The sequence below is a fragment of the Vicugna pacos genome, chromosome 30 (assembly GCF_048564905.1).
Source record: "Vicugna pacos chromosome 30, VicPac4, whole genome shotgun sequence".
Classification (NCBI taxonomy): domain Eukaryota; kingdom Metazoa; phylum Chordata; class Mammalia; order Artiodactyla; family Camelidae; genus Vicugna; species Vicugna pacos.
In genome coordinates, this window is record NC_133016.1 from 12,917,977 (window position 1) to 12,944,215 (window position 26,239).

Genomic DNA, 26,239 nt, shown 5'->3' on the forward strand with positions numbered 1-26,239 from the left:
CCATCAGCACCTGAGTTTGCTTGCTGCTCCTTTTGACCTGTTCTTGAACTAAAGCAGAAAATCTGAATCTGGTCTGTCAAGTCCTGTCCTGCCCCAGAGTTAGCTGGCAACATCACTCAAAGTCCCATCATGATGACAGAACCTTACTGAGATCCTTGATCAAGTTCTACAAATCAGATCCTAAAAGTTTATAAAATATTTTTCTTAAGGGATATGCTTCATAAGCTACCACACAGAACCTTTAACAGAAGAGAAATATGTACTCTGACATCTTGAGTCATGCTGGGTAATCTGCAAAGAATGGCCAAACCTATGACCTTGCAGCTACTCCAGTAGGAGGCTGGGCACATAATCTCTGTTCCTTTAGATGAGGAAGCTGAGTTTTACAGAGAACAAGAACTTACCAAGAGGTTCTGGTCTAGAGTCTGGGAGCTGCCCCTCACTTACACAGGCCCAATTAAAATGCAATGTAACTTAGAGAATTCCTACTTTAAACTCAAAAGATTAGAAAACAAATGATAAAACCCAGAGTAACACACAGTTAACCTAATAAGCTTAAGATTTAAAAAAAAATCCACAAACAAATCTAAAACCTTACCAAAAAACCCCTTTATTTCAATTACATTAAAGCTTCTGTTGCTGTCATATTACTAAAAGGTTTTCTGCCTCAACATTTTCCCAAGTTAACAAGAAAATGAAATACTTCGTATAAACCTGGGAAAATAATGAAACTCACTTTTTTTGGAGACAGGAAATTACATATGATTATAAATGATTATACACCAAGTCTGCACTCAAAATCTACTAGATTATGGAGAGTGACTGGGTACGGGGTTTTCTTTGGGGCTGATAAAACTGTTCTAAAACTGATGATGCTGATGGCTTTACAGCTGTCCTTGATGGTCTAAAAATCATTCAATTGTACATTTTAAATGAGTGAATTGTATGGCATGTGAGTTATACCTCAATAAAGCTGTTACAAATTTCTTCCCCCCGCAAGCTAACAGTATAAACCATTGCTATCCCTGGATACTACCAAAGTCATAGATTTTTGGAAGTGACAAGAATAACAACAAAAAGTCATATACAAGCAAATCACCCTTTGCTCTCAGTTAGCTATAAGCAAATCTGTAATTAAAGTAATAAATCATGCTGGAAATTTCTTATGGAAATGGATCCTAAACCTTGTTAAAGGATAATCTGAGGCATAAAATAATTCAGCACTCTGAAGTATACTGGAATACCTACATGTAAACAGATACACGAAGTAGATTTAGGATTTGGAAGGTCCAAAAAGCTAATAATCTGGCAAGAATCTGTGGCAGCCTCATCACGGACAGAGGAAAAACCGAGAGCACTGAACAAAGCTACTGATGCTAACCCCGAGCCGGACCAGAGAAAGCCACCAACTCAGGGGAACCTTGGGCCCCACGTGGCCACTGACCACGCTCGGTTTAGAGAAAGTCCAGGGCTGCCATGACACGAATGAGGGCGGGGCTTCTGGATGCTACAAGGAAGGCCAGCTATGCCTTGGAATCACACACAGGCTACTGTGCAAGAAATCAGCCCTGCTGGTCAGAGCTGGTGATTTAAAGGAAAACAAAAAACAAAAACAAACAAAAACAAAAACAAAACTGAAATTAAAGAAAAGTGACAGAGGGTGGAGCAAGGAGCATGAAGTATAAAATAAACTCAATTTCACAGGTCAGCTAAAAGGCTTTGCAAGGAAACAGGGAATTCACAAAATGTGAGGGCTGAAGGCCCGCAGCAGGTCACGTGGTTTCATTATACCAACAAAAATTAAACTAATGACAGCAGCTGTTCCCCGCTCAAGCTCTGGGGGCTGAGTCTAGGGGGCACTGCTGAGCCCACCCTCCCACTGAGACCTCGTAATGACCGAGGAGGCAGCTGGTGGAGCCAGAGACAGCTTTAGGGATGACAGTGAGCTGGAATACTAATGAGAGCTCAAATGACATGAATATGAATGAATAAAGCACACAAAACACACTTGGCTGTGTCTCCCTTTCCTCAGCACAGTCAGCGCGCTCTTTCACAATTTTATCAATATTCCGTAACTGCTTCCCTCAAATACAGTTGCAAGGGTTTCTAACCGGAAGGCAAAGATCAACATTAAAAAAAAAAAGGTTTCTCAGCAAACTCACTTAAAAATATATAAAATATTGGGAATGCCGGCTGGTTCAAAAGACAACTGTGGTTTTTCCATCCTGGAAGAGAGGAACCACCAGGCTTGGGCTACAGTTGAGTTTTATTAGTTTGGACCTGCGTAGCAAACAAGCCTGAAACCTAATTAAGGTATAATCTTTCTTGCTACGAATGTAAGCCAACGCTTTGTCCTGTAAAAGGCATAAATATACTCTGGCATACGTGCTTTGAGCTGTTTCTTTAGCAGAAGGAATGGACAGGAATGGACAGGCCTCCTGCAGTTTCTCCTCAGCTCCCCGGTGCCCCCAGCACGCAACCACCGCCCGCCTGACCCAGGTGGGGACAGTGATGCTCATCTGATGTGTCGGACTTTATTCCCAATAGACTGCTGGCACACTGCCTCCATTATCTGCGTGCGCGAGAGGCTGTGTTTTATAAATAGACTTCAAAGGGAATTTTCCTCTATCAGTGTGTACAGGGGAAATGCTGGCCTGAATCTCTTCAATGTTCTGGTTAGTGCAGGAATCAAAGAGCACCCAGGGTGCTGGCGGACGGAGTACGACTTCCATTATTCTCAACCTGTCCTACCAGTTTCTCTTCCTTTTGCCACGATTAACGCTCAAGTCTAAGGAGAGCTGCGCTCACTGGTTTCTTCTCTCTGTGATAAAACAAACAAAGCGGACCCCAAACCAACTCAACACAGATTTTAAGCTGGAAATGATCTTTACAGTTCTCTGCAGCCCTTCACCTTTTGTCAAAATCAACAAGCAACTGCAAGGGTCAGCTCCACAGTGAGAATGCTGCCCGGGCCTTTGTTCGGAAGGGATCACGCAGCTGCGTCAGCACACCGCGCTGCGGGGAGGAGGGGGTGGCCTGTGGAATTCCCAGTTGCTACCTTCAGGATTTTCAACAGCAGTGGCGGCAACAAAACGTCACTTTAGCAAATTAAACCTTTAAATCAGTGCATCAGGGAATCACAAGCATCTGGGAGAGAAGGGGCAACTGGAAATTCAACCTGGGTTTCATTCAGCAGCGATGCCGGCAATAAATAAAGCCGGTGCTATTTAAAATCCAATCTGCCCAGCTGCGATTACACTGCAGTTGTGGCGTGAAAGGCTGTGAAAAGGTTAGTGGATTTGATTACTAAGCTAGTTCAAATTACTAAAATCATAGCTTATGTTGGCAAGCCACCGTGTCTCCATACACTAATCCATCTACTTTTACAATATTTACCCCCTATTTCTGGAGCTCCCATTTCTGGCCGAGGGACTAAAATCACAGCAGTGCTGTAGTAAGTAGAAATGTGTACCCTGGTAGGGCTGTTACAGGTTCTATGTCCATGAGGGAAAAAAAGACTTTAAAACCCAATCTCTCTGACTATGTCTTCCTGCCTCTGTCTCCCTCTCATCCTGCCACAAACCTGTAATCTTATCTTCAGACTAAAACGTGAGTCAAACAAAGCTACATAATTATTATACCCCTGAGAAGTAGTTATGAGCTTACCAAATGAATGTCACCAGATCCGAATGATAAGGTCTCTTGGCAGGATACTTTACTGCAAAATTGGAACAACTTCTGGAGTGGTTCTCATGAAGGGGTGCTGGGGAGCGCACGGGGGCACTTTGGGTTGTCACTGTGATGGGTGGGGAACGGGGTGCGGGACAGTGGCTACTAGGATCCAGTGGCAGGAGCCAAGGATGTTAAATGTCTTGCAATAAAGGCAAAGTCCTGTCCCAAATGCTGAGAATGTTCTAGTGAAGACACACTATGCCATGATTCATGGGGTTTTAGAGAGAGCGCCCCCTGGGCCAGCTAGTCCCATCCTCGAGGGTCTGAGTTACCGTCACACCCCGGGCAAAGTGTCAACGACAGTCCAGGTCACTTGGGTCCACGATACTGCTGGACCTATCAACCGGACATACTTGGCGTCTTCGCTAAAAATGGGAATTTAAAGCGTGTGTTTACTCTTGGTTCAAGACCAAAGAGCTAGGGCCAGTGACAATCACAAAACTCAACCAGCTTTCCCATAACATCAGTCCTAAGCAAGCAGCAAGGACGACAGAAAGACTGAGTTAAATAAACTCTGTACCCAGACAATCAGATGGGGATATAAGAGGCAGGAAGGAAAATAAATCTCTTGTAGCATCAGAAATAGAAACATAAGGACCAATTTCAGTTTAATCATAGGGCTAAAGATCATACAGTAGAAAAATACCACCGACTTTTAAAAGAATTTATGCTACATTAAATATGCTGAAGAAATGAGGAACCGGCAGAGGACTATGAAGATATGCACACATACTTTTCATTAACCTCATTTTTCTCAATTCAACACCACACACAGATTCTTTCTCATGCATGATTTAGAAGCACATGGAAGAGCACTGTGATAAGAAAAACCAATTCTGACAAGATGCTCACAAAAAGAGCCATCAAATTCACAAAGTCCTTAGCACATCTCCTACCCTACAGTTAAAAGAATGTAAAGTAGCACAGACGTGTAAAACACTCATCTGGTGTGAACAGAAAGAACGAAAAAGATGCAGCAAATAAAAAGAAAGATGGGTGATGGCAACAAAAATGCACAAAGAAACTGACAAAGAAAAATTACGTTAAAAAAGATCAGAATTCCTAGCATCCTGAGATGGGAAGCAGTAACATCAAATTCCCAGCAGCACGGAGCGCTATCTTTTCACCACGGATGGTCAACTGTCAAAACTGGCGTTTCGCAGGAGTGCTATGAGGAAAAGGCATCGGTACCAAAGATGGTCATGAGCCTGTGCCCGCAAGCCACCCACTCCCCGCAGCCCACGTGTGCGGAGTCTAGCGGGAGGGACCCACTTCACTGCCAGGGAGATTTCTCTGTAAGAACCATGGATACTGAGTCAGGAAACGAAGGAACGAACGCCAGACCTCGGGTTGAAAATGGAGCCAAATAAAAGCAGCGACCTTACCCACGTCGTAGTCTTTGTGTTATGGTCAATGAAGAAGGGCCGGCCGTTGGGCGCTATCCTCATCTCCCAGCCGGGCGGCAGGAAGCTCTGTGTGACTTTGTGTTGTGGTTTAGGGGAGTTGTAAGGTGATGGCTGTGGGGACTGTGGATTGGAAAGGGTATCTTTCACAGCCCGACGTATGGGTGAATCCTTGGCTCCCTAAGGAATAATAATGAGCATTAGAACTCTGATCAGGTGCTACTCCGGACGTGTCAACACGTACCTGGGGGTTATGGAAAGTTCCTCTTTGAAGAGGGACAAGGGGGACGCTCCTAAAAAACCTGTTTCTGTCATTCATTTACTTAAAAAAAATCAGTCTAATTAAAGTTTTTCTATTGGTTAAACACACAACAATATTAAGCACTTACAACCACCATCCTTTGAGAGCTTCTCGGTACAGACCCAGACTACGGTTCTACAGTGAGCATTACGGATAGAGGTTTTACAGAAGGTGGAGGAAAACGTGCCCCTGCTCTTCATGAGCTCACAGTCTAATGAAGATGGACTGGTCATTTTTAGAGCAGAAAAACCTCTGTCAATGAGACAACCGCTGGAATTGCACAGATGTTAGCTACGACATTTACATCACAGTTTGGAGGAGGTACCACCCACTCCCACTTATCAGCATCTTAACCCCGGGCACTGAGAAACCCGCAGCTATCTCTAAGACGCGGTCAAGTTTAGAACTTCAGAGGTTTAGTCTCTGGCCTCTGGGACATTCGTGATGTTAAAGGATGGCGCTAAAACCACACAAACAGGAGAGCGCACAAGCAGATGCCCAGCGATGACTCAGAGATGCGAATACCCATCAGAAACACGGATGCCCATACAATGGAAGACCCTACAGTCGAAAGGAAACAAAATGATCAAAGCAACGCATATGTTTTAAAACTCAATGTAAGCACTGGTGTTTGAAAGAGTTACTAAGCAAGTCTAATGAGGTAACAAGCAATAAGGAGCGAAACACAACGCGAATGGAGAAAGTTCTGAGAAGAGGTGCCCACGTCCAACACAGGTCACCACGGCCTCAGCCCAATGAGAATGAGAATCAGGTGAGAGTCCAGGGGTGGGGACTGGGCGGGACAGAGAAGCATGGAGTAATAAGGCTGCACAAGAACACCCCTCAGCACGAACACAGCGACCCATCAGCGAGAGGAAGGTGGCTGCAGAACGCAAGTCCAAGTTCAGAGAGAAGAGAGAATGAGGAGAAGCCACAGGAGAGACGTGACCCCAGTAAGACGAGGTAGCCTTCTCACCTCCAGTGGGGCAGATAAAGTTACTGTTGGCGAACTGAGGCTACGAGGCCGGCGGATCTGAGGCTCGATTAGGTGGTTGTTACTGTTTGCGGCGGATCCAGACGCACCGTCTTCTGCAAGCTATGTTGGAGGCAAAAACAAGTTAGCTTCATGTGAGGATCCCCCTGCGCGTGCGATGGGGAGTGTGGACCCAAACAACAACACAGCCAGCGTTAATGAGAGGTCTGGCCTATTGAAAGCGTGGAGGAAATGATTACACATAATAGTGGGGGGGAAGGATGGGGAAACACATTCCAAGGAAATATAAATGAATCACTAGCTGGCACAAAAAACCAGCCTCAGGAGGAATAAAAGGGGTTGTGAGGGTTGCTACCTATTGTAATAAACAAGTTCTTTTTTTTTTTTTTTAAATGGACCATCTAGGGAGAGACTGATTTGGGGATCAAATTCTTCCTTAGGCAAGTATCATGTTTAAAGTAATGCACTTTTTTGGCAAGGAAAATTTTCTTAACCCTGGGTTCCGCAGAACAATACAGAAACAGCAGGAACACAGAGTTCACGGACATTTGGCTTCACTGCCTGTGACTATAAGGTGCACGCGATCCGCATACCTGCATGATAGGCCGAGTCCAAGTGGTGGTTCGATTGTTATGATTGACATAGTATGTGCGTCCCTTAGCATCTTTTCTCTCTTCCCAGCCTGAAGGTAGGCCCGGCGTGGTGTGTACATAGGCCACTGATGGCTGTTTGTGTGAGAAATCATTATTATTTAATAGCTTGCATTTGTTTTCTGAGCAGTTTAGCAACGTAACGTATACCCAGAGAATTATCTGTGCTCGACAAAGTAAGTTAGTTCTACTGGTACCGAAAACAGGAGCGTCTGGAGGACAGCGACAGATGTCCCACGGCTTTGCCGCTTCTGTGAAACGAGCCCCCCATACAAGCTGCAGGGTCAGAAACCTTGCAGAACTCAGTTCTAGGCCCTGCAGTCTTCAACATGAAGGGCTGCTGCTAAAGTGATCAAAAGGAAGGAAAACTACAACAGCTCGTTTTAGTTACTAAGTTTTACTGTCAAACCATGTAGAGCTTAAAAGGTATTTCAAACTGCCAGGTGTTACTGTCTGTAAGAGGGATGTTCTGAACACTTTCTCCCCAGTCTGGCTGTCACAGGGATGCTCTCCTGGCTTATCCCTAAACTCTTCATCAGCTCAGGGCCCTGACACTATGTAGCTTTCGGGGGGTGGGGGTGGGGGAACCAGGGAGGCTCTTCCCTACGAGGCCTGCTTTCCCCCCAGTGGTGGACCAGGACCCCTCGGCTGCCCCAGCTCAGGAAGTCACCTGGCAATGCCGAAGAAGCCGGATACCTGAGGCTCTGTTTACCCCCGTCCTCCCACGCGGACTTTCTCTCTTTAAACCCAAGTAGTTTCTGGGTTTGGAGACACATCCAGTTTAGAGTGACTATATTCACGCTGCCCACATTAGATCGCAAAAGGGATTCCTGCGACACTTTTGCTCGTAGGAAGCAGTCTGGGTGGAGAAATACTGGACTAGCAAGATGTTTCCATGACTCATGGAGGAACGAATGGATGTCTGAGGTCAGTGCTGCCCAGGAAGTCCCGGATGGATGGAAGCTGCGAAGAAGAGCTATAACTGGGAAAGGAGGCTGCTCTAAAGGGGGGTGGGGGGTTAAAGACAAGAAGCCAGCAGTAACTACCAGGGCTCCTGGGAGAGCATAAAAGAAATAATGGGCCAAACATCAGGCATAATCCCTCTCGTGAGGTTACAAAAGGAAGCTGCTTCTTTTTGGGGACCATCCTCCCTAACTAGGACCTTCTGACCCTCCAGACATACTACCAGGCATAGTTTCCCTGCTATTAGGCTGAAGATGTTCATCTCTGGGCCTAACTTCTCCCTATGCTCATCCCATTTCTTTGTGTTCACTACCAACAATGTGCCTTGGCTAAGAGGGCCCCCCAGGTCCACTGACCCTGAACCGAAAAGCAAGATCAGGGATGCCGCCATGTAACTTGGGGACTTCAGTTAACAAGGCTCAAAATCTTACTTCATGAGCTCAACAGCACATTCCAGAAAGAACCTGAGCCCTTGAAGCAGCTGACTTATTGGTTATTTCTAAAACCATTTACCCAGCAGGGCAAGATTACGTGCAAGAAAATTTTCTGCTAAAACTGCAACTATTTCCTTGACGTTACTCCAGATAAAGTCCCCAAGGTCCCATAATGGTAATTTCAAGATTTCTGCCCACACAGTGTCTGGGGTTGAGGTGTGGGGGTCCCCCGAGAGGGGAAGAAATGTCAACATGCAGGCTTGATCCTTCTGTGAGCATTAAAGACAGACTCATCTGCCTACAGCTCTTCCTGCCCGCCTTCTCTAGCTGTGGCACCAATACAAAAGCGCTATTTCCAGGCTCCTTCTGCTCTGGGCACTAGAGCACCAGACTGCTGACCTAAGTCAGAACCCGAGTTGTAACCTAAGTGGGCGGTCAATCAGTACGTCTGGCGAAGTACATACTGTCAAGTCTTGGCCTACTGTTGTTTATATGATGACCAAAAATGTTTTGGCTGAATGGAATCTGAATGGAACTTGCCACTTTTCCTCCTCCCTGTTATTTTTTGGGAGAGGCAATTAGATGTGCCCCCAAAAGACTGCCTTCTGGAAACCTTAAGGATAGTATCCCTGGAAAGGATATTTACGAGGAGACTAATAAACTAAAATAACTGGGATGTGTCATGGATAATCTCAGAACTGAATTCTAAAGTGTGTGCCTTCCAGCACAGCACTGCAGCAACCGGGTTACTTTCCCAGACCCACGGTTAAATAGGCCCAATCAGTTTATGGAAAACCAGGAGCGTCACAGAGTACACCAAAAGTGATTAAAACGTCCATTCTACCTTCTGTTGAGAACTGAACTGGCAACCTATAATCTAGTTGCATTTATGTGAGATGGTGTTATTAAAAAGTTTCTCTGTAGGTTTCTTTTCAAATGACCGTGGAGAACAACCTGTGCTGCTGACTCCCCTGGTGACTCAAAGCCGGCCTCCCGCCTCCCGCAGCTGGGAGGAGGCGGGATCAGCTTGTGTGGACAGACCCACAGCCACCCAGCCCCGGGGCCGCCGGCAGCCTGCTCCTCGGGTGCCCGTGGACGTGTCCCTGCACTCGTGCGCCCCAGACCACCTCCAGAAACAAGCCAGGTTCATCAGGAGACAAGTGAAAAACTGTGGGTCGGCTTACTCGGACATTTCACAGCTTTTTGCCTGAATCTACCATCGTGTTTCACGATGCCAAGTAGCCACTTTGCTCCAGCTTCACACAAGCTCGTTAAAATGAAGAACTCAACTATGTTGAAGCTGTAAAAGTTGCAAAATGCTTTTAAAGATGATAAACAGCTTGGCACTATCAGATTCTGCAAGATTCACTCAGACCCTGCCACACCATTACCCCAGTATATTATTAGGGGGTACACACAGAAAAACCCCCAAACCGTGTTAATCCCACTCATTTTCTCTCACAGAGAGGGCTCCTGCGTAGCCAGCTGGAAACAGACACCAGCGTGTATTTATCCGTCTTAAGTCAAAGGGTTGTGGCTCTGCAGGTGAGAATCAGGGCTTGTTCATTATGCGACAGAAATAAAAGCCCCACCACGGAGACAGAAATACCAGGACGGTTAATGCAACATGGTGAGCACTGCCAAAGGGGTGGGGGCTGAATGTTCATCCCTGTGGGAAAATCGCATACACTGTGGTGCATTCCCATCACTGAGTATTATGCAGTGATTAACATGTCCCAGAGAAATGACAACAAGGGAGTAATATCTAGCTGAGAAGTAATATGTATATGAGATCCCATTTCTGTGTGTGTGTGTGTGTGTGTGTGTGTGTGTGTGTGCGCGCGCGCGCGCGAATCCACACATACGTCCATGAGAGCACAAAGGAAGGACAGGGATGATGTGTCCCAGGGAAGCCCCAGGACACAGTGCGGGGTTGACAGGGAGAAGGTGTAAAAGAGAGGAAAAACACATACTGGAAAAGCAAAAGTAAGGGTATTTGTGACAAGGGACGGTGAGGGTGCAAAAGAGATAGATGCGATCATTTCTAACGTAGCCATAAAACAAGCTGGCTTATTCCAGCCGAACGATCACCAGGTACATAGGAAGCACGAGAGCTCGCAAAACATTCAGGAGCTACTGCTCCCCAGTCTTTAAAAATAGAGAACAAAATCCAACTCATCTTCTTATTTCACTGCTGGGGGTGGGGGAGAGAACAGGCAAGAAGAAAAAGTCTGGCAGGACTACAGGGAGCTCATCCGGACGGTCACTTTGCCCTGCCAGGTAACTCTGACCACGGAGCCCAGGGCGATCGTAATTCAGTTTAGCCTGTCATTCAATCTCTTCAGCTATCATGACACCCCAATATCGACGGCAGGTGCCAAGACTCATAAAATGCAAAAATGGATGATAGTGGATGCTCATCAGCACTGCATTCTATTAAAATTATTTCATGAAGTGACCTTGTCTACCCCGCGGCTCCACTCCCATGGAAATTACTAGCACATAGTAGGAAATATGCCAGCTCGTTTGAAATTTCTTGAATTCTACTGGAGGCTGAACCTGACCCATCTGACATGTACCTTCACATCAATCACTGCAGCTCAAATACCTTAAACGGGGCTGAGTTTTGCTGACAGCCACTTTGGTTCTCCAGTATACTATGCAGAGCAGTAAATTCCAGCAATATAACTAAATTCTTCCTTTAAATTAACATCCTACAGAAAATCAGCACTCACATATGTATTGAAAGGTGTTCTTGAGTAATAAGCAGTTATAACAAACGTAACAAAGGTGAAACAATAAGGAAAGTTCCTCATAGCTACAGCAGTTCAAAGCATAGACTTTAAGCTAATAAGTCTTTAGGGATTAGGGAGAAAACAAGCAATTAAAATACACAGGCAAACCCACATTACCTACAAGCCTGAATACTAGAAATTATTTACAATAATGAGTAATAAGAATAAAACACCATTTTTTCCTACATCTTTTCAATTTCTTTAATTATACGCCCTCCTTGTTCCTATCCAATTATATGAACACTTGTTGATACCTATGAACCTGTGAATACAGCCCCTGGTGGCAGAGAAAAGTCACTGGTTCATGCCTGTGATACAGAAAATCTAAGCCAGTATCTGAAATGTGGTACAGGAAATGCACAACTGGAAATCCACATGTGCAACTGCACACAACTCCTGTGGCTTCCTTGACTCTCCTCCAACCAAAATATTTCACACGAGCACTCTGACACATGGGAAAAGCTTATCAGGAGGTACAAACACTAAGAGGCAGAAATAGGTTCTACAGTGTTCAGATTAAATGCACGACCAAAGCTTGACAGTATTCCTCATAAAACTACATTAAGACTAAAATTTGCCGTTTTACCCAGTACCTCTGACCAATGTGAAAGTGAGAGGCTTTGAAATAAAAAACATGTGCAGCTCTGTGGCACAAAGAAGCAGGTCTTATGAAGACAAAATGGAACAAAAACAAAAACACCCAAAAAGGAGTACATTCACCATTACACAAAATCTTAAAACCAACCCACAGTTTTGCCATTAATTCTGATCAAGGGGCATCATTACCGTTGGCTCCTCACCACCCGTGACAGTTGATGAACGTGCTCTCCTAGTTGGGGCACTGGGCTGTTAAATGATAACTGACATCAGTGAAACGCACTCAGGAAGACCACCCACTGCTCACGGCACGAGGAATCAGTGCTGCTGCAGCCAGTAAGGCAGGTGACATGAATCAGAATCTCTGAGACTACCCGGTCCAAGGGAAGTTGAGCAACCACTGATGACCAGAAGCACAAGAGGAGCACGACCACCCTCCCGCCCAGAGGAGGCTCAGACTGCAGCCCCGACGTGGCTAAACAAAGAACTGACAAGCTCAACAATGTGAGATGTCTTCTTAAAAAACAAAACAAAACAGAAACCCAAACCGGAAAACACTACAATTGTGCTCCACTGTTAAATAATTAGCGGATTTTCAATTCCGCCAAACTCAAAATTCAAGTAAGGCCACTGGTGATCAGTGGGTTCACAGCTTCATGGAACGCAAGGAAAGAGGGAGGAATCATCAGTTTTCAGGGAAGTGAGCTCTTTTGGCAAATAAAATTGACACTGATTTTGAAAGGGAGAGGAAGTGCCATTAATTCATCAAGGAAAATCACAGAATCATCAGGTTGGAGCGGATCCCACTGGTCCATCACAGCTGATTGCTCTGTTGTGCGGGGAGGCCTGTACTGCAACCATCCCAGAAAGGATGCTCCCGTCAAGCTTCTGACCAACCAGCCCTTTCGATGTACGCCACAACTGAATCTATTACGCTGATTACTCAGTTGACTAATGTACTCATTAATTCATTCTGTAAACATGAAAGACTAAAACCTAGGGGGAAAAAAGTCCTCTGAAGTTGGGCAAAAATGTACACGAAAGGGAAGACACTGCGACTGCAAAAACTCAAAGTGCAATCTTTTTTCCCTTCAATTTCATACACAGTAACAGTATCAGCGCTAAAAATGCTCGAGGATTTGTCATAATAATAAAAAAAAAGACTAGTCAAGGCCAAATGTCAAGTTCAACACGCTGAAACCATGTAATATTTTCTCCTCCAAAAACCAAGAAATAAATTTACGTAAAATTTATTCTCAATGTGCCCACCAAACATCTCCCATGGCAGTTCTCGTTTGCCTTCCAATCTGAATATTCATTTTTATTTATGTCCTGTGTTATGAAACATCCTTTACACGTTCATATTTGCAGCTAGTTATGAAAACCGTGGGAGACTGGGAACAAATTAGAGCCAACTCTTGAGTCAACAGAGCTGCCTTTGAGGAGAAGGTACAGAGGCTTGGTGGGTTAAGAACCTAGGCCGTCAGCAGTGGAAAGGAGTTCTTGCTGCCCTCCCGGAAGAGTTCTTCCTATGTTCCTGAGATGCAGTCACTCAAGGACAGCCTGAGAGACTAAATGACTTTTTAAATAAGGAATTATTAATGTAGGCTTTGGCTTAGGTCAAGTAAGCACATCAGAATTGGTATGAATTTGGATGGAAAAAGTGAGGCAATAAAATTTTGAGCATTTCAGAGACTTTGGTGGCAATAGTAAGTCTTTGTATTGGAAATCCACTCTCCTTGGGCAATTTGCTAGGAAACTTTAATGCCGCATGTATATGGTAAATGGATTTGGCACAGGAAAAACTCTTCCTCAGTAGCCCGGATGATTTTATGTAAAAGCCCGAGGAGCCCACTGATGACTGGAAATGAGCGTGGGTTACCGGTGGTAGATGAGCTTGCTCTGTGACGGCGTCGGTGACACTGCAGGACCTCAACCGCGAGGAGGGCTCCCTTTGCTGAAGGGGAGGAAAGGACACAGAGCATCAAGAACGTGTACTCTGAGCATGACAATGAATATATGTATGTACATGCATGACTGGGACGTTGTGCTGTACACCAGACTGACACATTGTAAGTGACTGTACTGCAATACAAAAAGAAAGAAAAAAAGAAAGAAAAGAAAAGAAAGGGAAAAAAACACACACTCTGAGAAACGAGTTTCACTGGTTTAAAAACTACATCACTCAAGCCTATTCACTGCTGTTTGATATCAGAAGGTAATTAAATGAAACACCATCTTTTCTGAATAATGGGAGTAATCCTTTAAGGAGTCAAGTATCTTTCATTGTCATTCTAAAGTGTTTTAAGCAGACAAGGATAGAACTAACAGAAAAATAAGAGCGGGAGGCCAAAACAGGCACAGGGACTCAACAGGGAAGGTAATTCTCGAGAGTGGTGCTCTAAGAATGAAAATAAGAAGCTAGAAGTCCTGTGTTCTGCTTTGAGAAGCAGCCTCTGGGTAAATTTTAGTGAAATCTGAATAGAGGAAGAGATACTGACATGGTTATGAAACATTTTTGTTTTTTAGCAACAGGTTTGTACATGGGACAAGTTGGTAGCATCTTCTCATTTTTAAAATTTTACAATGGTAAGTAAAATGGGGTAAAGTCAAAGACAGACTGTGTGGTCCTGGTTGGGGGGCTTTTCAAGTCTTTCCACAATGGTGAGCATGAAGGACTCATTCTTTAGTTAAACTTCATGCTGCTCTCCTTGAATATAGTGACCCTGACAAGCAACACTGGAGAGGATTCTCTTCTCTTTCCTAGGCACTATTATTTAATAGTTGCATCAGACTCAATACGACCTTAAAGTAATTCTGACGCTTGCACTTGGATCTTAAAGGTATTCTATGAGCCTAGAATAATTAAGTGCAGAAGCTTCCTATACAAATAACTAGAGATGCTGAAGTCATATCAATAGTGCATAAAATCACAGTTTTTCACTTTGTGGACTAAAGGTAGACCATTGCAATGGGTTTTGCAGTATTTACTTCATTTTATAGGTTTTAAATATACAGCTTTATTGCTTATGTTGTTTCCATAGCAAGTCTTTTTTAAATCAATTCAAATATCCCAAATATGCAAACTTTTTTTCCCCTGACCCTTTAATACTAAATTTTCATCTCAGTGGTATTTCTCTTTCTGAAAAACATTCACAATTTTTAATATAAAAGCACGTTAACTGAGTAATCACTGCAACGTGTGATACGGGCCAGCGGTGTCTTTTAAAATAAAAACATATAACTGAAGGGGTAACAATTTCATGAGTACTTACTTGCTCTTACATTTTATGCAGTCCTCCTATCCATTTACATCCGATATGGCTGCACTCAGACTATTTTTCTAGGATGCCATTTTCAGTGGCATGACTACCATCATTTAATACAGTGCATCTGTAAGTTCGGTTTCTCGAGACACACTGAGACTGCCTTGCTTCTCAATGTTATGCACAAATAGCAATTTTCTAAGGATTTTTTTCTGCACGGTTTTGTATTGTCAAACACAGGTCTCCATGGCTGCTGCTGCTGCTTCTCTTTGGGTCTTAGCCCCCCTACCCCCGAAGCATCTAGAACGAATTTCCCTGATGATTGAGAACCCAAGTTCAAATGCTACTCTGATGTCAGCGCCGGAATTTCACAACCTTTCTTTAGGATCCATCCTGGGGCTTAGGAGATGTCTTCTATGGCGCATTCTAACCCTGTCTTGAATAGGCCACTTAAAGAGCACGCCTTCATCTGTCAGACGAGAATGATACAGCATGCAGAGCGTGACTTACAGGAGGCCCAACGTCCCCTAGGTCCCAGTGTGGAACACCACCTCTGTGAGGAAGGTACTATTTATGAGCCCTTGATTGAGAAAAGAAGTCCTACAAGGTTAAAGCTGATAATACAGAAGTCATAGACTTGAGTTCCTTACGAATCAAAGATTTTCACCTGCTTGAGCTAATTTTGGTGTAATCCTGCTTCTCCTAGGGAAGGAGGAACTCTGGGAAATGTCAGAGTTACCTGAAAGCTGGAAGACCTTGTCATTATCTGCAAACAAGGTTCTCTTAGAGCAACAACAAAAAAAGACAAAATATTTGCTCAATTTCTCATTCAAACAAGACTATTACTTACAATCAAAGAACCAAACTGCTCCCCATTGGAGTCGGGAGTGATCTGAAGTCTCCTGCTCAGCTCCTCAGACAGCTCCTGAGGGCTGGTCCGAGACACGGGCGAGGCTGGTGGTGGGGGCAGCGCCAGACTGAGGGAGTCCCCACTGACATTCGCTTCTTCTGAGATGGTCTCCCAGGGCTATCAAGGCATGAGACACTGTGGTAAGTGCTAGAACAAGGGACCCTCTCCTCCCTGCCCCAATAATAACCATTGTAACTCTAATCCACATTTTCTCACCCCCTCTGTAAAAGCACCTCTCTGGGCAGTGGCTTGCTTCTGGCACTTGTAACTATATACATGGCTTCAAAGATACTCTCAGGAATTCACTTATGATTTTCATTGATTTTCTTTTACTCTGCTGAGAACTCAACAAAAACAGCAGAGATGCTATAAGCTATAACTAAACACGCATATAAAGTAACTCAGTGAATGTATTATGGAATCGTTCATTTTGCTTTTCCACTTCTGATCACTGGAACATCTTGTGAATGATCTTCCTAATGCAATGTCTAAGAATGGATTTCTAGGAGGTAAATAGAGTTGTTCTGGTAGCATGGAAGTTATGATAACTGCTAATTTGTTGTTCAGTTTATATATATATTTTTTCTCTAGTAATTTACCATAAATATTTAAAGGGAAAATCGTAGACATTTCTATTCATCCCAATTTGTATTTTCTTGGTAATAAATCTCTTTCATGATGTCAAAACTACTCAGTAAAAGCTTGTATTTGATACCAAGACAGGTGACAGGGCCCCTTCAATTGCTCACAGATGATAACCACATTGCCACTTAAGATATGGTTAGACTGGGGGGGGGGGAATAAAGCATAAAGTGAACATACCTTAAGATTGCTATACTAAAAATAACTGCTCACTTTTGTAATGATACAGATATGCAGTCATCACATACAGCTTTTATAAGCACTTTCTCAATTAATTTCTAAATATCCTGATGGTTATCAGTTAGCTATGAGACCATGATCTTTTTTTTTTCAGTCAGCATTTACGGAGATGAGAAATAAGGACACAGGATCAACCAGGAGAAAACGGACAGGCGGAGCTTCAGGGAGTTGGAGGCAGCGCGGGGCCCGGGTACCTACCTCGGGGCCGTCTCCGCCCTCGCCTGCCTCCGGCTCCAGGTCCTCACTGATGTGCCGGCGGGAGCGGAAGCGCCGGTGCGCCGCCTCCTGGTTGATCTGCCGGATGTTGCTGTCGGACTCCGAGGACACATCCCTGCGGGCGCGGGGCGAGGAGGGGGCGACAGGAGAACCGGAATTGATAACTGGTCCTTCGACACCAGTCCAAGACTCCCCAGGGGACCGACACCTACTAAAACGTCCAGGCTCTTAGGTTAAACACTGACAAGTGGCTGGCCAGTAAACAGAATCTTCTACCATCTCTTGGATAGAGTATACTTCCAGGTTCGTTTCATTGAAATACAGTTTTTCAATGAATGCATCAGTCAACAATTAACCAATACGTACAAATAGTACAAACTCAAAGCTGGGGTCTACAAAATTGTAAAATGATTATAAATCAATAAAAAGTGTTAAAAAAAAAAAAAAAAAGCTGGGATCTAGAGGGAAGTGCTCCCGACCCAGCAAGACCTCTTCCGGCTGCCGGGGCTCTAATTCTGACAAAATCTCAGACTCAGACACTGATTTCTCTCCGTTAAACTCCTTTCTAAAGTTCACACAATATAAACATCAGGCAATACCCTCCCAAATCAACGGGGACTTGAAGAACACTGCTATTTTGTACTTTCTTTTTTTGTCACGTAAACTCTCTTAATTCAGGATCTCAAAGCGTTGATTCATCTTGAAAACTTTTGCAGGAAATTACAGGCAATTCTCCTTTGGGAGAAATACTACTTGGAGGCTTATTAGAGCAGAAGTTTAAATGTCAAAATGTTTTTCAGAGAAAAAGCTTACCGACTCTTTCAGTAAGATACCATATTCAGTTAACAAAAATGATGTTGCAAGTTGATATTTCCAAATATTTGAAAACATTATTTCAGACTAATTGAAATCCAGTATTAATCAAGGGCCTTTATTATAGATTCTTCCTAAAACACAGGTCTTAGAACATCCTAAAGCAGTATGATACTAACTTATAATATGTCCCAGAAAAAGAGCCATAATAGTGGGCCCCTGTAACAGTGAACGGTCTACAACAAGCAACACTGTCTGCAAATAAACAGATGACAAACTTTAAGGCCAGTTTTCACGAAAGTGAAAATATTTCCACCAAAATCTTCCCTTTTTTTAACTTTATTGGTAAAGGAGTAGTATGAAGGCTAACTTCTATTTAATCTACATTAAAATGATAGTTCTTACTATTAAAATCTGAATTGATAATGTTTTACTGTACCTACACACCCAATATACAAACTTTTGAACTCTTAAAGAAATACATATTCTGCATATTTTATAAATTAAACTATAACTAACTAAAAATAGTACATTAAACAGAGGGACCCTCAGAAAAAAAAGACATAATTAAGGCCATAGAGAAAATAATTAAAATCAAGGGACACACAAGTATACTACCATAATTTCTGAAACCACCAAAACAGAATGATAAAAAATAATACTCTCCTGGATATGTTAGAAAATGTAATATTATCATTGTGATTTTACACTGCTGTAGTGATTTTTAGATAACATTCAATTCAATTTTACTTTATAATGTCTGGCCTTTAAAATATTGCATAAATAAGAGTTTCAAAAAATTTCAAATCTTCACTTGCAATGACATTTACTCAGTCAACATCGAGTGACTAATGTTTGCATGCTATGCTTCAGGTCGTAACACATACTTGATTGTTATGGGTACTTCAGGGAGGTTGAAAAGAATAAGGTTTTAATATTACTATGTCTGCATCCGCTATCTCTTAGAAGCATAGAAAATTCCATTATTCTGGAGGAATTTATTTTTCTTAAAGGGGGCATTTAAAAATCAATTATGCTAATCTTCCTTAACCGACATGCTTAAATAACTAGTAATCAGTGTGAACCAGAAACAACTGAACAGCATACAGAAGAAAGATATCCCTGATTTTGAAATCCCAACCCTGGGATTTTATGGTCTTTAGTGATAAAATGAAAATGTTCACACAAGGGAGGCCTTTTGCATTTAATTAAGCAACTGAATGAGAGGGATGCTGAAATTGACAGGAAGTTTAAATGTCATTACTGGGAAGATGAACATTTAAAAATACGTCTGAGCAGATAAAAACAGAAAAACGATTTCATTGGGGGCAGGGAAAAAATTTAAGAAATGGCTATTTCAATTTTCCTCAGTCATTATTTTCACACATATATTCATTTGACTTTCATGGGAAATACACAAATTAATAAAGACAAGAAAAATCATAAATTTATCAAATATAGTGCCAATTAAGATCAGTGTAGCCGATCACCTACACTCACATACCTTAGTGACTAAGGATGATCTGAGTTACGTAGATATGATTAAATTACTGCCAAGACAGGAGATGTACCAAGTGTTTTACAGAAGGACTAAAAAGAGTTAAATTAAGTGCCTCAGTTTAACAAGGTCATCTTCATTTATAGTCTTAATGCAATCCCTTCACCATGTTTTAAACATGTGCTTTTTACAATAAAAAGTTTAGTTTACATTTCAATGGGTAAGGACAAATCTAAAACTAGAGGCATTTTAAAAGCCACCATCCCACGTCAGAGGGCTCGGGAGTCTTCAAAGGTCACTTTCTGTTCTAAAGTTCTACATCCAGGCCTGGGCAGTTCCCTACACTGTGTGCCTATAACCACTTTTGGAAGGGATTCTTTTGTTGTTACTTATTCCATTAAAAGGTATTTTGCTGAGCGCCTACCTTGTGCCAGGTGCGAGGGGCTGATCTGTGAATAAGGAAACGCAATCCCTGCTCATACAGGTAGTAAGTGTATCATGTGCTCTGGGGTCATGACAAGGAGGCACAGGGCTTCCAGAGAGACCTGAACAGAAGTCCAGTTCTCCCAGAGGAAGGGATATTAGGCTGACATCTGAAGGTTGCCAGGGGAAGGGGTACATTTCAGTTTTGTTTTGGGGGGGGATAAGGGATTAGCAGATCCAGAGGGTCAAGAAGAAGAAAAAGTCATCAGAAAGCAGCTATGCACGATCAGGGGGACTGTGGGCGGCAAGAGGCAGGGTGAGGGGACCTTGTAAGAGCAGCCTGAGGCCAATGGGATGCCAGTGAGGGCTTTTCCAGGGTTGAAGTTCGGGCACAAGTCTGCAGCAAACTGTAGGAAATGACAGTCTCCAGCAGAGTCTTAAGTCTCTGCTTAGCAGGTGATAATCACTTCACTAACTGATTTCCTCAGATAACGCCTTTTAATAAAGATACTTCTTAATTATCAATTTCCCTCCCCCAAAGAGTGCTTGCAGTATTCTGGGAAAACTGAACTACGAAAAAAAATATTTTTTGAATTAAAACAGTACTTCAAAATAATCCGGAAGGCTTGAAGGCTTCTGGTCAAGCCAAATAAAGTTAAGGAGAAAAAAACCCCAATTCTCAAAACAGTTCAGAAAGAATGAACGGGTTACTGTGGAAACTGACCCCCTTTCCCTCATCTAACTTTTTCTTTCTAGAAGTCATACCTCGTGGAAAGAGGGCTCCCAGCAAATTCCACCCAGAGCTCTGCTGATGCCCTTCCTGCCTCCGCCCTCTCGCTGATGGGGACAGTCATGCCGCCACTGACTTCTCCCTAAACTATGTGAACCTGAACTTGGATTAAGAACCACATTTTCCGCACGCTGCTTCTGCATGACTGCTGAGCCAGTATTTAGACAAGTTATATCTTTTCTTTTGGTTTAGTTCTTCAGGACACTGAAGGTGGTACGTTTAGAAAACATATGAAGTACTCTCTCAGGAATTCCCTCGGTCGAGCTTCACAGCCCTGTGAGGAGAGGAAGTAGCAGCTGTCTTCATGCATCCCCCACAGACTTCAGTCTGCGGAATTACTTATGAAGGTGAACATTCTCCATATATATGTGGGCCCTAAGTCTTTCTTTGTGAGCTCTACTGGTCACTTTTTTTAAAAAACAGAGGTCACATGACACTGTGGTCCCCACAGACTGCTATTTTCAGGCACTCCTTTCCTATGACTTAAAGCAAAGGTAGATAATGGTACTTTGCTTAGGGTACTGCTACCAGGATTCCTCTGATCACTACATATAACCAAGCCCAAGGTGGTTATTATTTTTTTTTTTAACTACAAATAGCTAGCATAGTCAAATGGCTTATAATGGTTTTAATAGCTATGGTCATTAATTCAAAGGGAAATAAAGAAATTAAAAGAATCAATTAAACCATTCCCATTTACATTTCTATGGAAAAAAATGACAGCAAAGAAGAGTTCAACACCATCTGGATGTTGGGATATTCATGCTGTCCTGGAACAACGAACTGCTGAGTAGGCTGGGCGGTCCGAAGCTGACCAAGGATGGCTCATGTTCACGGGAAGCCACTGAAGGGCTTAGGAAGGACTGTCCAGGCATTGTTGCAGATTCTGCAAGCTTCTTCTCTAAATCAAACAGGATCTGCACTAGACTTCTTAGCCACCTTTCCCACCTCACAATTCCATGCAGACTATCTTTGTAATTTCTAAAAATAAAACGGTAACTGACAAACACCATCTATCACATTGCTAACAACACTTGTTTAAAAACCATTATTAGCAAATTTCCTTCAGAGTCAAGGTTAAAGAAAAAAATTATCTCACCTAATAATATACTTGCTTTCATTACATATTGAAAATTAGACAATTTATTGATAATTATCTCCTTGTCTTGGCTGCTAGGGAGCTCATGATTGCTAGGATAATTTTTCCTTTTTTATCTTTAATATTTTGTTTTTGCCTTTTGTCGCATACTAATAGTTTTAGGTCTTGCCTGTATAGTATCATTTAAAAATAGGCTGCTTCAAATCCTTTTTTTACAAAGTTGAGGTTTAACTAGTATTTATTTGCTATCATCAAACCAAAAATTGCCAAGTGAAGAAAACAATCAATTCACTGTATCCCTGAGGCTAGTGAGGGATCAGAATAAACAGTAATTACTAATTGTGAGTTTGTAACCCTTGTATGCATTTCTAATTATATCAAGGGGATGATATAAAAATTACCCAAAAAGGAAAAAAAAAGTTTTTGTGAGAGTTTCCAAATCAAATAATTAAAGGGAATAAAAATTCAGAAAGCTACCACGCTGGCCCCTGACTGCAGAGCGGGAGGCCGGGTTCCGCCCCTCAGCGGTACTCACATCAGGCTGGGTCGGTGCCACTGAGTGGTCCGGTTGTTGTGGTTGACGTAGTAAGTACGACCCAAGTTGTCCACTTTCTCCTCCCAGCCGGGGGGCAGAGGAGGGGGCGGCAGTTCCTCTTGGTGCTGAGAAGCCGAGTCATTTGAGTCCACAACTTCCCAGCCAGGCTGCGGGACAGAATCAGAGGGAAGGGAGGTCAGGAGGCTGGCTCCCCAGAAGTGAGAAGATGCTCGCCGCGCGTCCTGTGCCTTCCGGCTCTGGCAGCAGCTTCGTGTGCCACATTTAAAGAAATTCCCCAAAGAGGGCCAAAACAGTCAATTCTAGGAGAGTCTCAAAAATATTCTGAGCAATTGGCCAATTAGCCGCACTGCCTCCTAGGATGACTGCACTGCAGGGCGCGACACGGACCGGGAGCTGTACGGCCTGTCACGTTACCTAAGTCACATCAGACTCTTGCCATATTTCATGTTTGTTATTCTGACCTGAAGGCCTCTGGGGCTGCACAAAGCCATGCCAACGATATGGGTCAGGCTACAGCTGTCGGCTTTTCAGCACCTCCAGAAGGTAAAAGGGAGCAGGGAAGATGAGCCGCCCGCACGTGTGTCCTAAGAGAACCCACGGCCGGAGCGATCTGAGGCCCGCGACTCTGCAAGGAGGCCGGCAAGCTGCCCATGCGCGGAGAACAATCTCGGAGCCAGAAGAGGCCCGGAGGCTGCTTCGCCATCCCCACTGCCACATCAACCGGCTTCGTGGGACCAGTGTTAGAGGCACTTTTGTGCAACACATATTTTCAGCATTAAGTATTCCTTCCTAACATCCCCTAGTAAAGTCACTGGAAAATTAAGCAATTCACTGGTGGCTGCAGTTGGAAGGCTGGAAGAATGTAAAAACAACAACAAAAATCCTTGGATTGGAGATGAAAATCCGTGGATGCGCTTATGAAATCTTAACATTCGCAACTGCCGATCCCCCGCTTCAGTCCTCTCACGGAGAGATGAAAGCTCACACGTGAAGTACTGCCTGCAAACACGACCTCGTGGTCTGAGGGGGTTCGGTTCACTTGCCCACAACGCATTATCCACACACCATGTATACGCAACAGCTGCAAACAGATGTGCAAATAAGCCAGAGAGAGGTCCCGTAAGCGGAGACTTGTAAATGGAACACTGCGAGAATGAGTCTAAAACAGCACTGTCCGAAGCATCGGCTGCAGGTACAACGGGACCCATGGTTCAGGTATGTGGCCAGGAAGTTAAAAGGTGGCCCAGCCAGGAGGGAACGAAAGAAAATTCCTCTGGACAGCTAATTCCAAAATGGCATTTCTAGGGGAGAGCACTTCTCATGCACGCCATCACCTGTGGGCCAAATGAGTAAGGAACTTGGAAAAGATTCTCTAGATCATTTTACCCACTTGAAGCAATTCCAAGGGCTAAAAGGAATTTGCAAAAGAGCTGTAAGTCCAAAGATATAATAGAATTAAACATGTGGGGAGAATTTCACATGGCGGCGGGGCTGCTAATAAAACAGAGGCATAGCATTCCATACAGAGAAAACTCCTCAGTTGTGAGCGTTGTAACATAAAATAAAAACTTCTTCGCTGAAAACACACACATCGGTAGGTCTGTCAACAACGCAGATTCACGGACACAAATAAGTCTCTTTATATTTAGGCTTTATCAACTTTTATTTCCTTAAATTATAAAGCATTGAAGTAAAGTATCAACATGCCCTCAGGCAAGGAAAACAGACGGCGGCCTGCAACCCGGGAGCTTACCTCCATTTCATCCCTCTGCTCGCTGCTTTCTTCGTCTTGACCTCCGTTTTTGGGCATGTAGGCCATTTTCAATCGCAAAAATCCCTTAACTCGAGATTTATGACTGCATGATGGAAGAAAACCGGTGACAGAGAATGTAACTTGGTTATGTCTTGATGATGGTTCACATTTATGACTTTTTATAAAGATGAAAACAGGACAAGAAAAGTTGAAATCTTCCTCAGAGAAAACCAACAGCCAAAGCACAAAGGACGCCTGCCTCCCAAAGGCTCACCTTCTTGGTCTGAGGAGAAAATCCTTAAACGTGTAGGGTCGCTCCATGGTTGGGTCTTCTGTCTAAAGGGAGGAAAAGCAAGTTTCAATGCTCCTGATGGTTTCGTGTTTCAGATACACCCACCTGGATCTGGATCACAGAGAACTACGTTTTCATGTTTCAGGACGTGGGCCTGGCGAAAATGGGAGTTGGTTTCTCAACCAGGACTTGACAATTAACTACACATTTTAAAGGTCACCGAACTTGATCTACTCAAGATCCACTAGATGTCACTATCAACATCTGCTTCTAGGAGCCGACCTCAGCCTTAGACAAATGACAAAATTATAGTCAACACTGCCAAGTGTAATTTCTAACTGCCGGGTGCAGGCTTCAATCTCACACTGCTGATTAACTTCGGAGAACCAGTGGTCACTGGTGCCTGCCTGTCCCTGTGATTCAAGAAACCTAAAGATGCAGTTAATAGGAAAGTATGCAAGATTAATCTGAGAAGGCAATTTTACTTTACTTTTAACATTAAAATAACATGTCATCAGCCTGAGCTCACTGAAAGCTTGTCTCCACCACAGAGACTCTCCTAGTGCCATCATCAATCAGCCTTTTTCTGGTGCTTATCCCATGAAGCTATGAATGTAACTGTGGTATTTATTCATTTTAAAAGCAGTCAGTATTCATCTCATTGTGCAAAATCAGTTGGTCAAAGTAAGCAGAAAATTGGAAAAATAAATGCTACTATTTCATCAATTTTAAAATACTATACATAGTAAAATTTCAACTACCTCGACTTTTTAATTAAACACAATTTAAAATATTTGCTTTTGTAGCAAGAGACAAACCACAGCCAAACGATTTACTATATATCAGAGGGGTACATGTGTGTGCATTTATATTTGAAACATTATCTGTTTTTATCATCCCCTGCTTTAAACTCTTTTTTTTGGCGGGAGGGGGGTAAGGTTTGTTTGTTTATTTTAAATAATATATATGGAAGTACTGGGGACTGAACTCAGGACCTCGCGCATACTAAGCACGCACTCTACCACTGAGCAATATATATCCTCCCCTCTTCTTTAAAATCTTGATAGCTTCCTGCTCTGCTTATAATATGCTGAAAATTCTTTCCTATGGATCTACAAGGTTAAAAATGATCTGGTTCTTAATTAACCACAGCCTCACTGTGAACCAGCCTCTCCATCCACCCCTTAAATCCAGGCGTCCTGACCTCATCTGTCCTGTGTGCACATCACATCTAGCCCTGCCCCCGCAGGCCCGTTCTGCTGGACAGCTCTGGCTCCAGACGGCCACGGCGGGCTCCACTTTGCCGTCCAGGTCTGAGATCCCCGAGACCCCAGGTTGGCACCCTCAGACACTGCACCCTAAATCGCCACCATCAGCCTCCCTTTATCCTCCTCCATCACAATATCCTGATTTACCTTCTCCCTTTTCACTATCTGAAATTATCTTGTTCATTTACTTATTTACTGGTTTATCATCCATCACGTCTAGAATATTAACCTCATGACATCCGAGACTTGGATTTGCTCACCACTCATTGTATTCTTGGTGCCAAGAGCATGCCTCTCACAACGTAAGCACCTATACAAGTAGCTGATTAATCCATGTGATCTACAGTAAACTACCGAGCCACAAAAATTCACTATCACTCAAGAAAGTCAAATATGGTCTCTAGACTGTTCTCCCTAAGGCAGCAAAGTTCGAAAGAAAAAGCACAGAGCTTGCAGGGACTCTGAAAATGGAATTGTCCATACGCTGCAAAGCTTAAGTGACAAACACCACGCAGATCAAGAGGCAGACGTCCTAGGTCTGGGTCCTGGCTTTGTTACTTACAGGGCCACGTGGCCAAGGACAAGTTCCTTACCTCTCTGTGCC

General features: G+C 43.4%; 1 protein-coding gene across 5 annotated transcripts in view; it reads right to left on the reverse strand.

Annotated features, from left to right (window-relative positions):
- NEDD4L (NEDD4 like E3 ubiquitin protein ligase) overlaps positions 1-26,239 on the reverse strand; it is a 298,551-nt gene that overhangs the window by 39,834 nt on the left and 232,478 nt on the right. For 3 of the 5 annotated variants that reach the window (XM_072952145.1, XM_072952146.1, XM_072952147.1), the window contains 9 exons: positions 24,350-24,411; positions 24,076-24,178; positions 22,302-22,468; positions 17,126-17,258; positions 15,986-16,162; positions 13,752-13,826; positions 7,024-7,155; positions 6,413-6,532; positions 5,118-5,315 (listed from right to left, as the gene is read on the reverse strand). In XM_072952145.1, the coding sequence (XP_072808246.1) occupies positions 5,118-5,315; positions 6,413-6,532; positions 7,024-7,155; positions 13,752-13,826; positions 15,986-16,162; positions 17,126-17,258; positions 22,302-22,468; positions 24,076-24,178; positions 24,350-24,411 (1,167 nt within the window). The remainder of the gene's footprint in view (positions 1-5,117; positions 5,316-6,412; positions 6,533-7,023; positions 7,156-13,751; positions 13,827-15,985; positions 16,163-17,125; positions 17,259-22,301; positions 22,469-24,075; positions 24,179-24,349; positions 24,412-26,239) is intronic. The other 2 variants (XM_072952148.1, XM_072952149.1) reach the window with 2 other exon arrangements.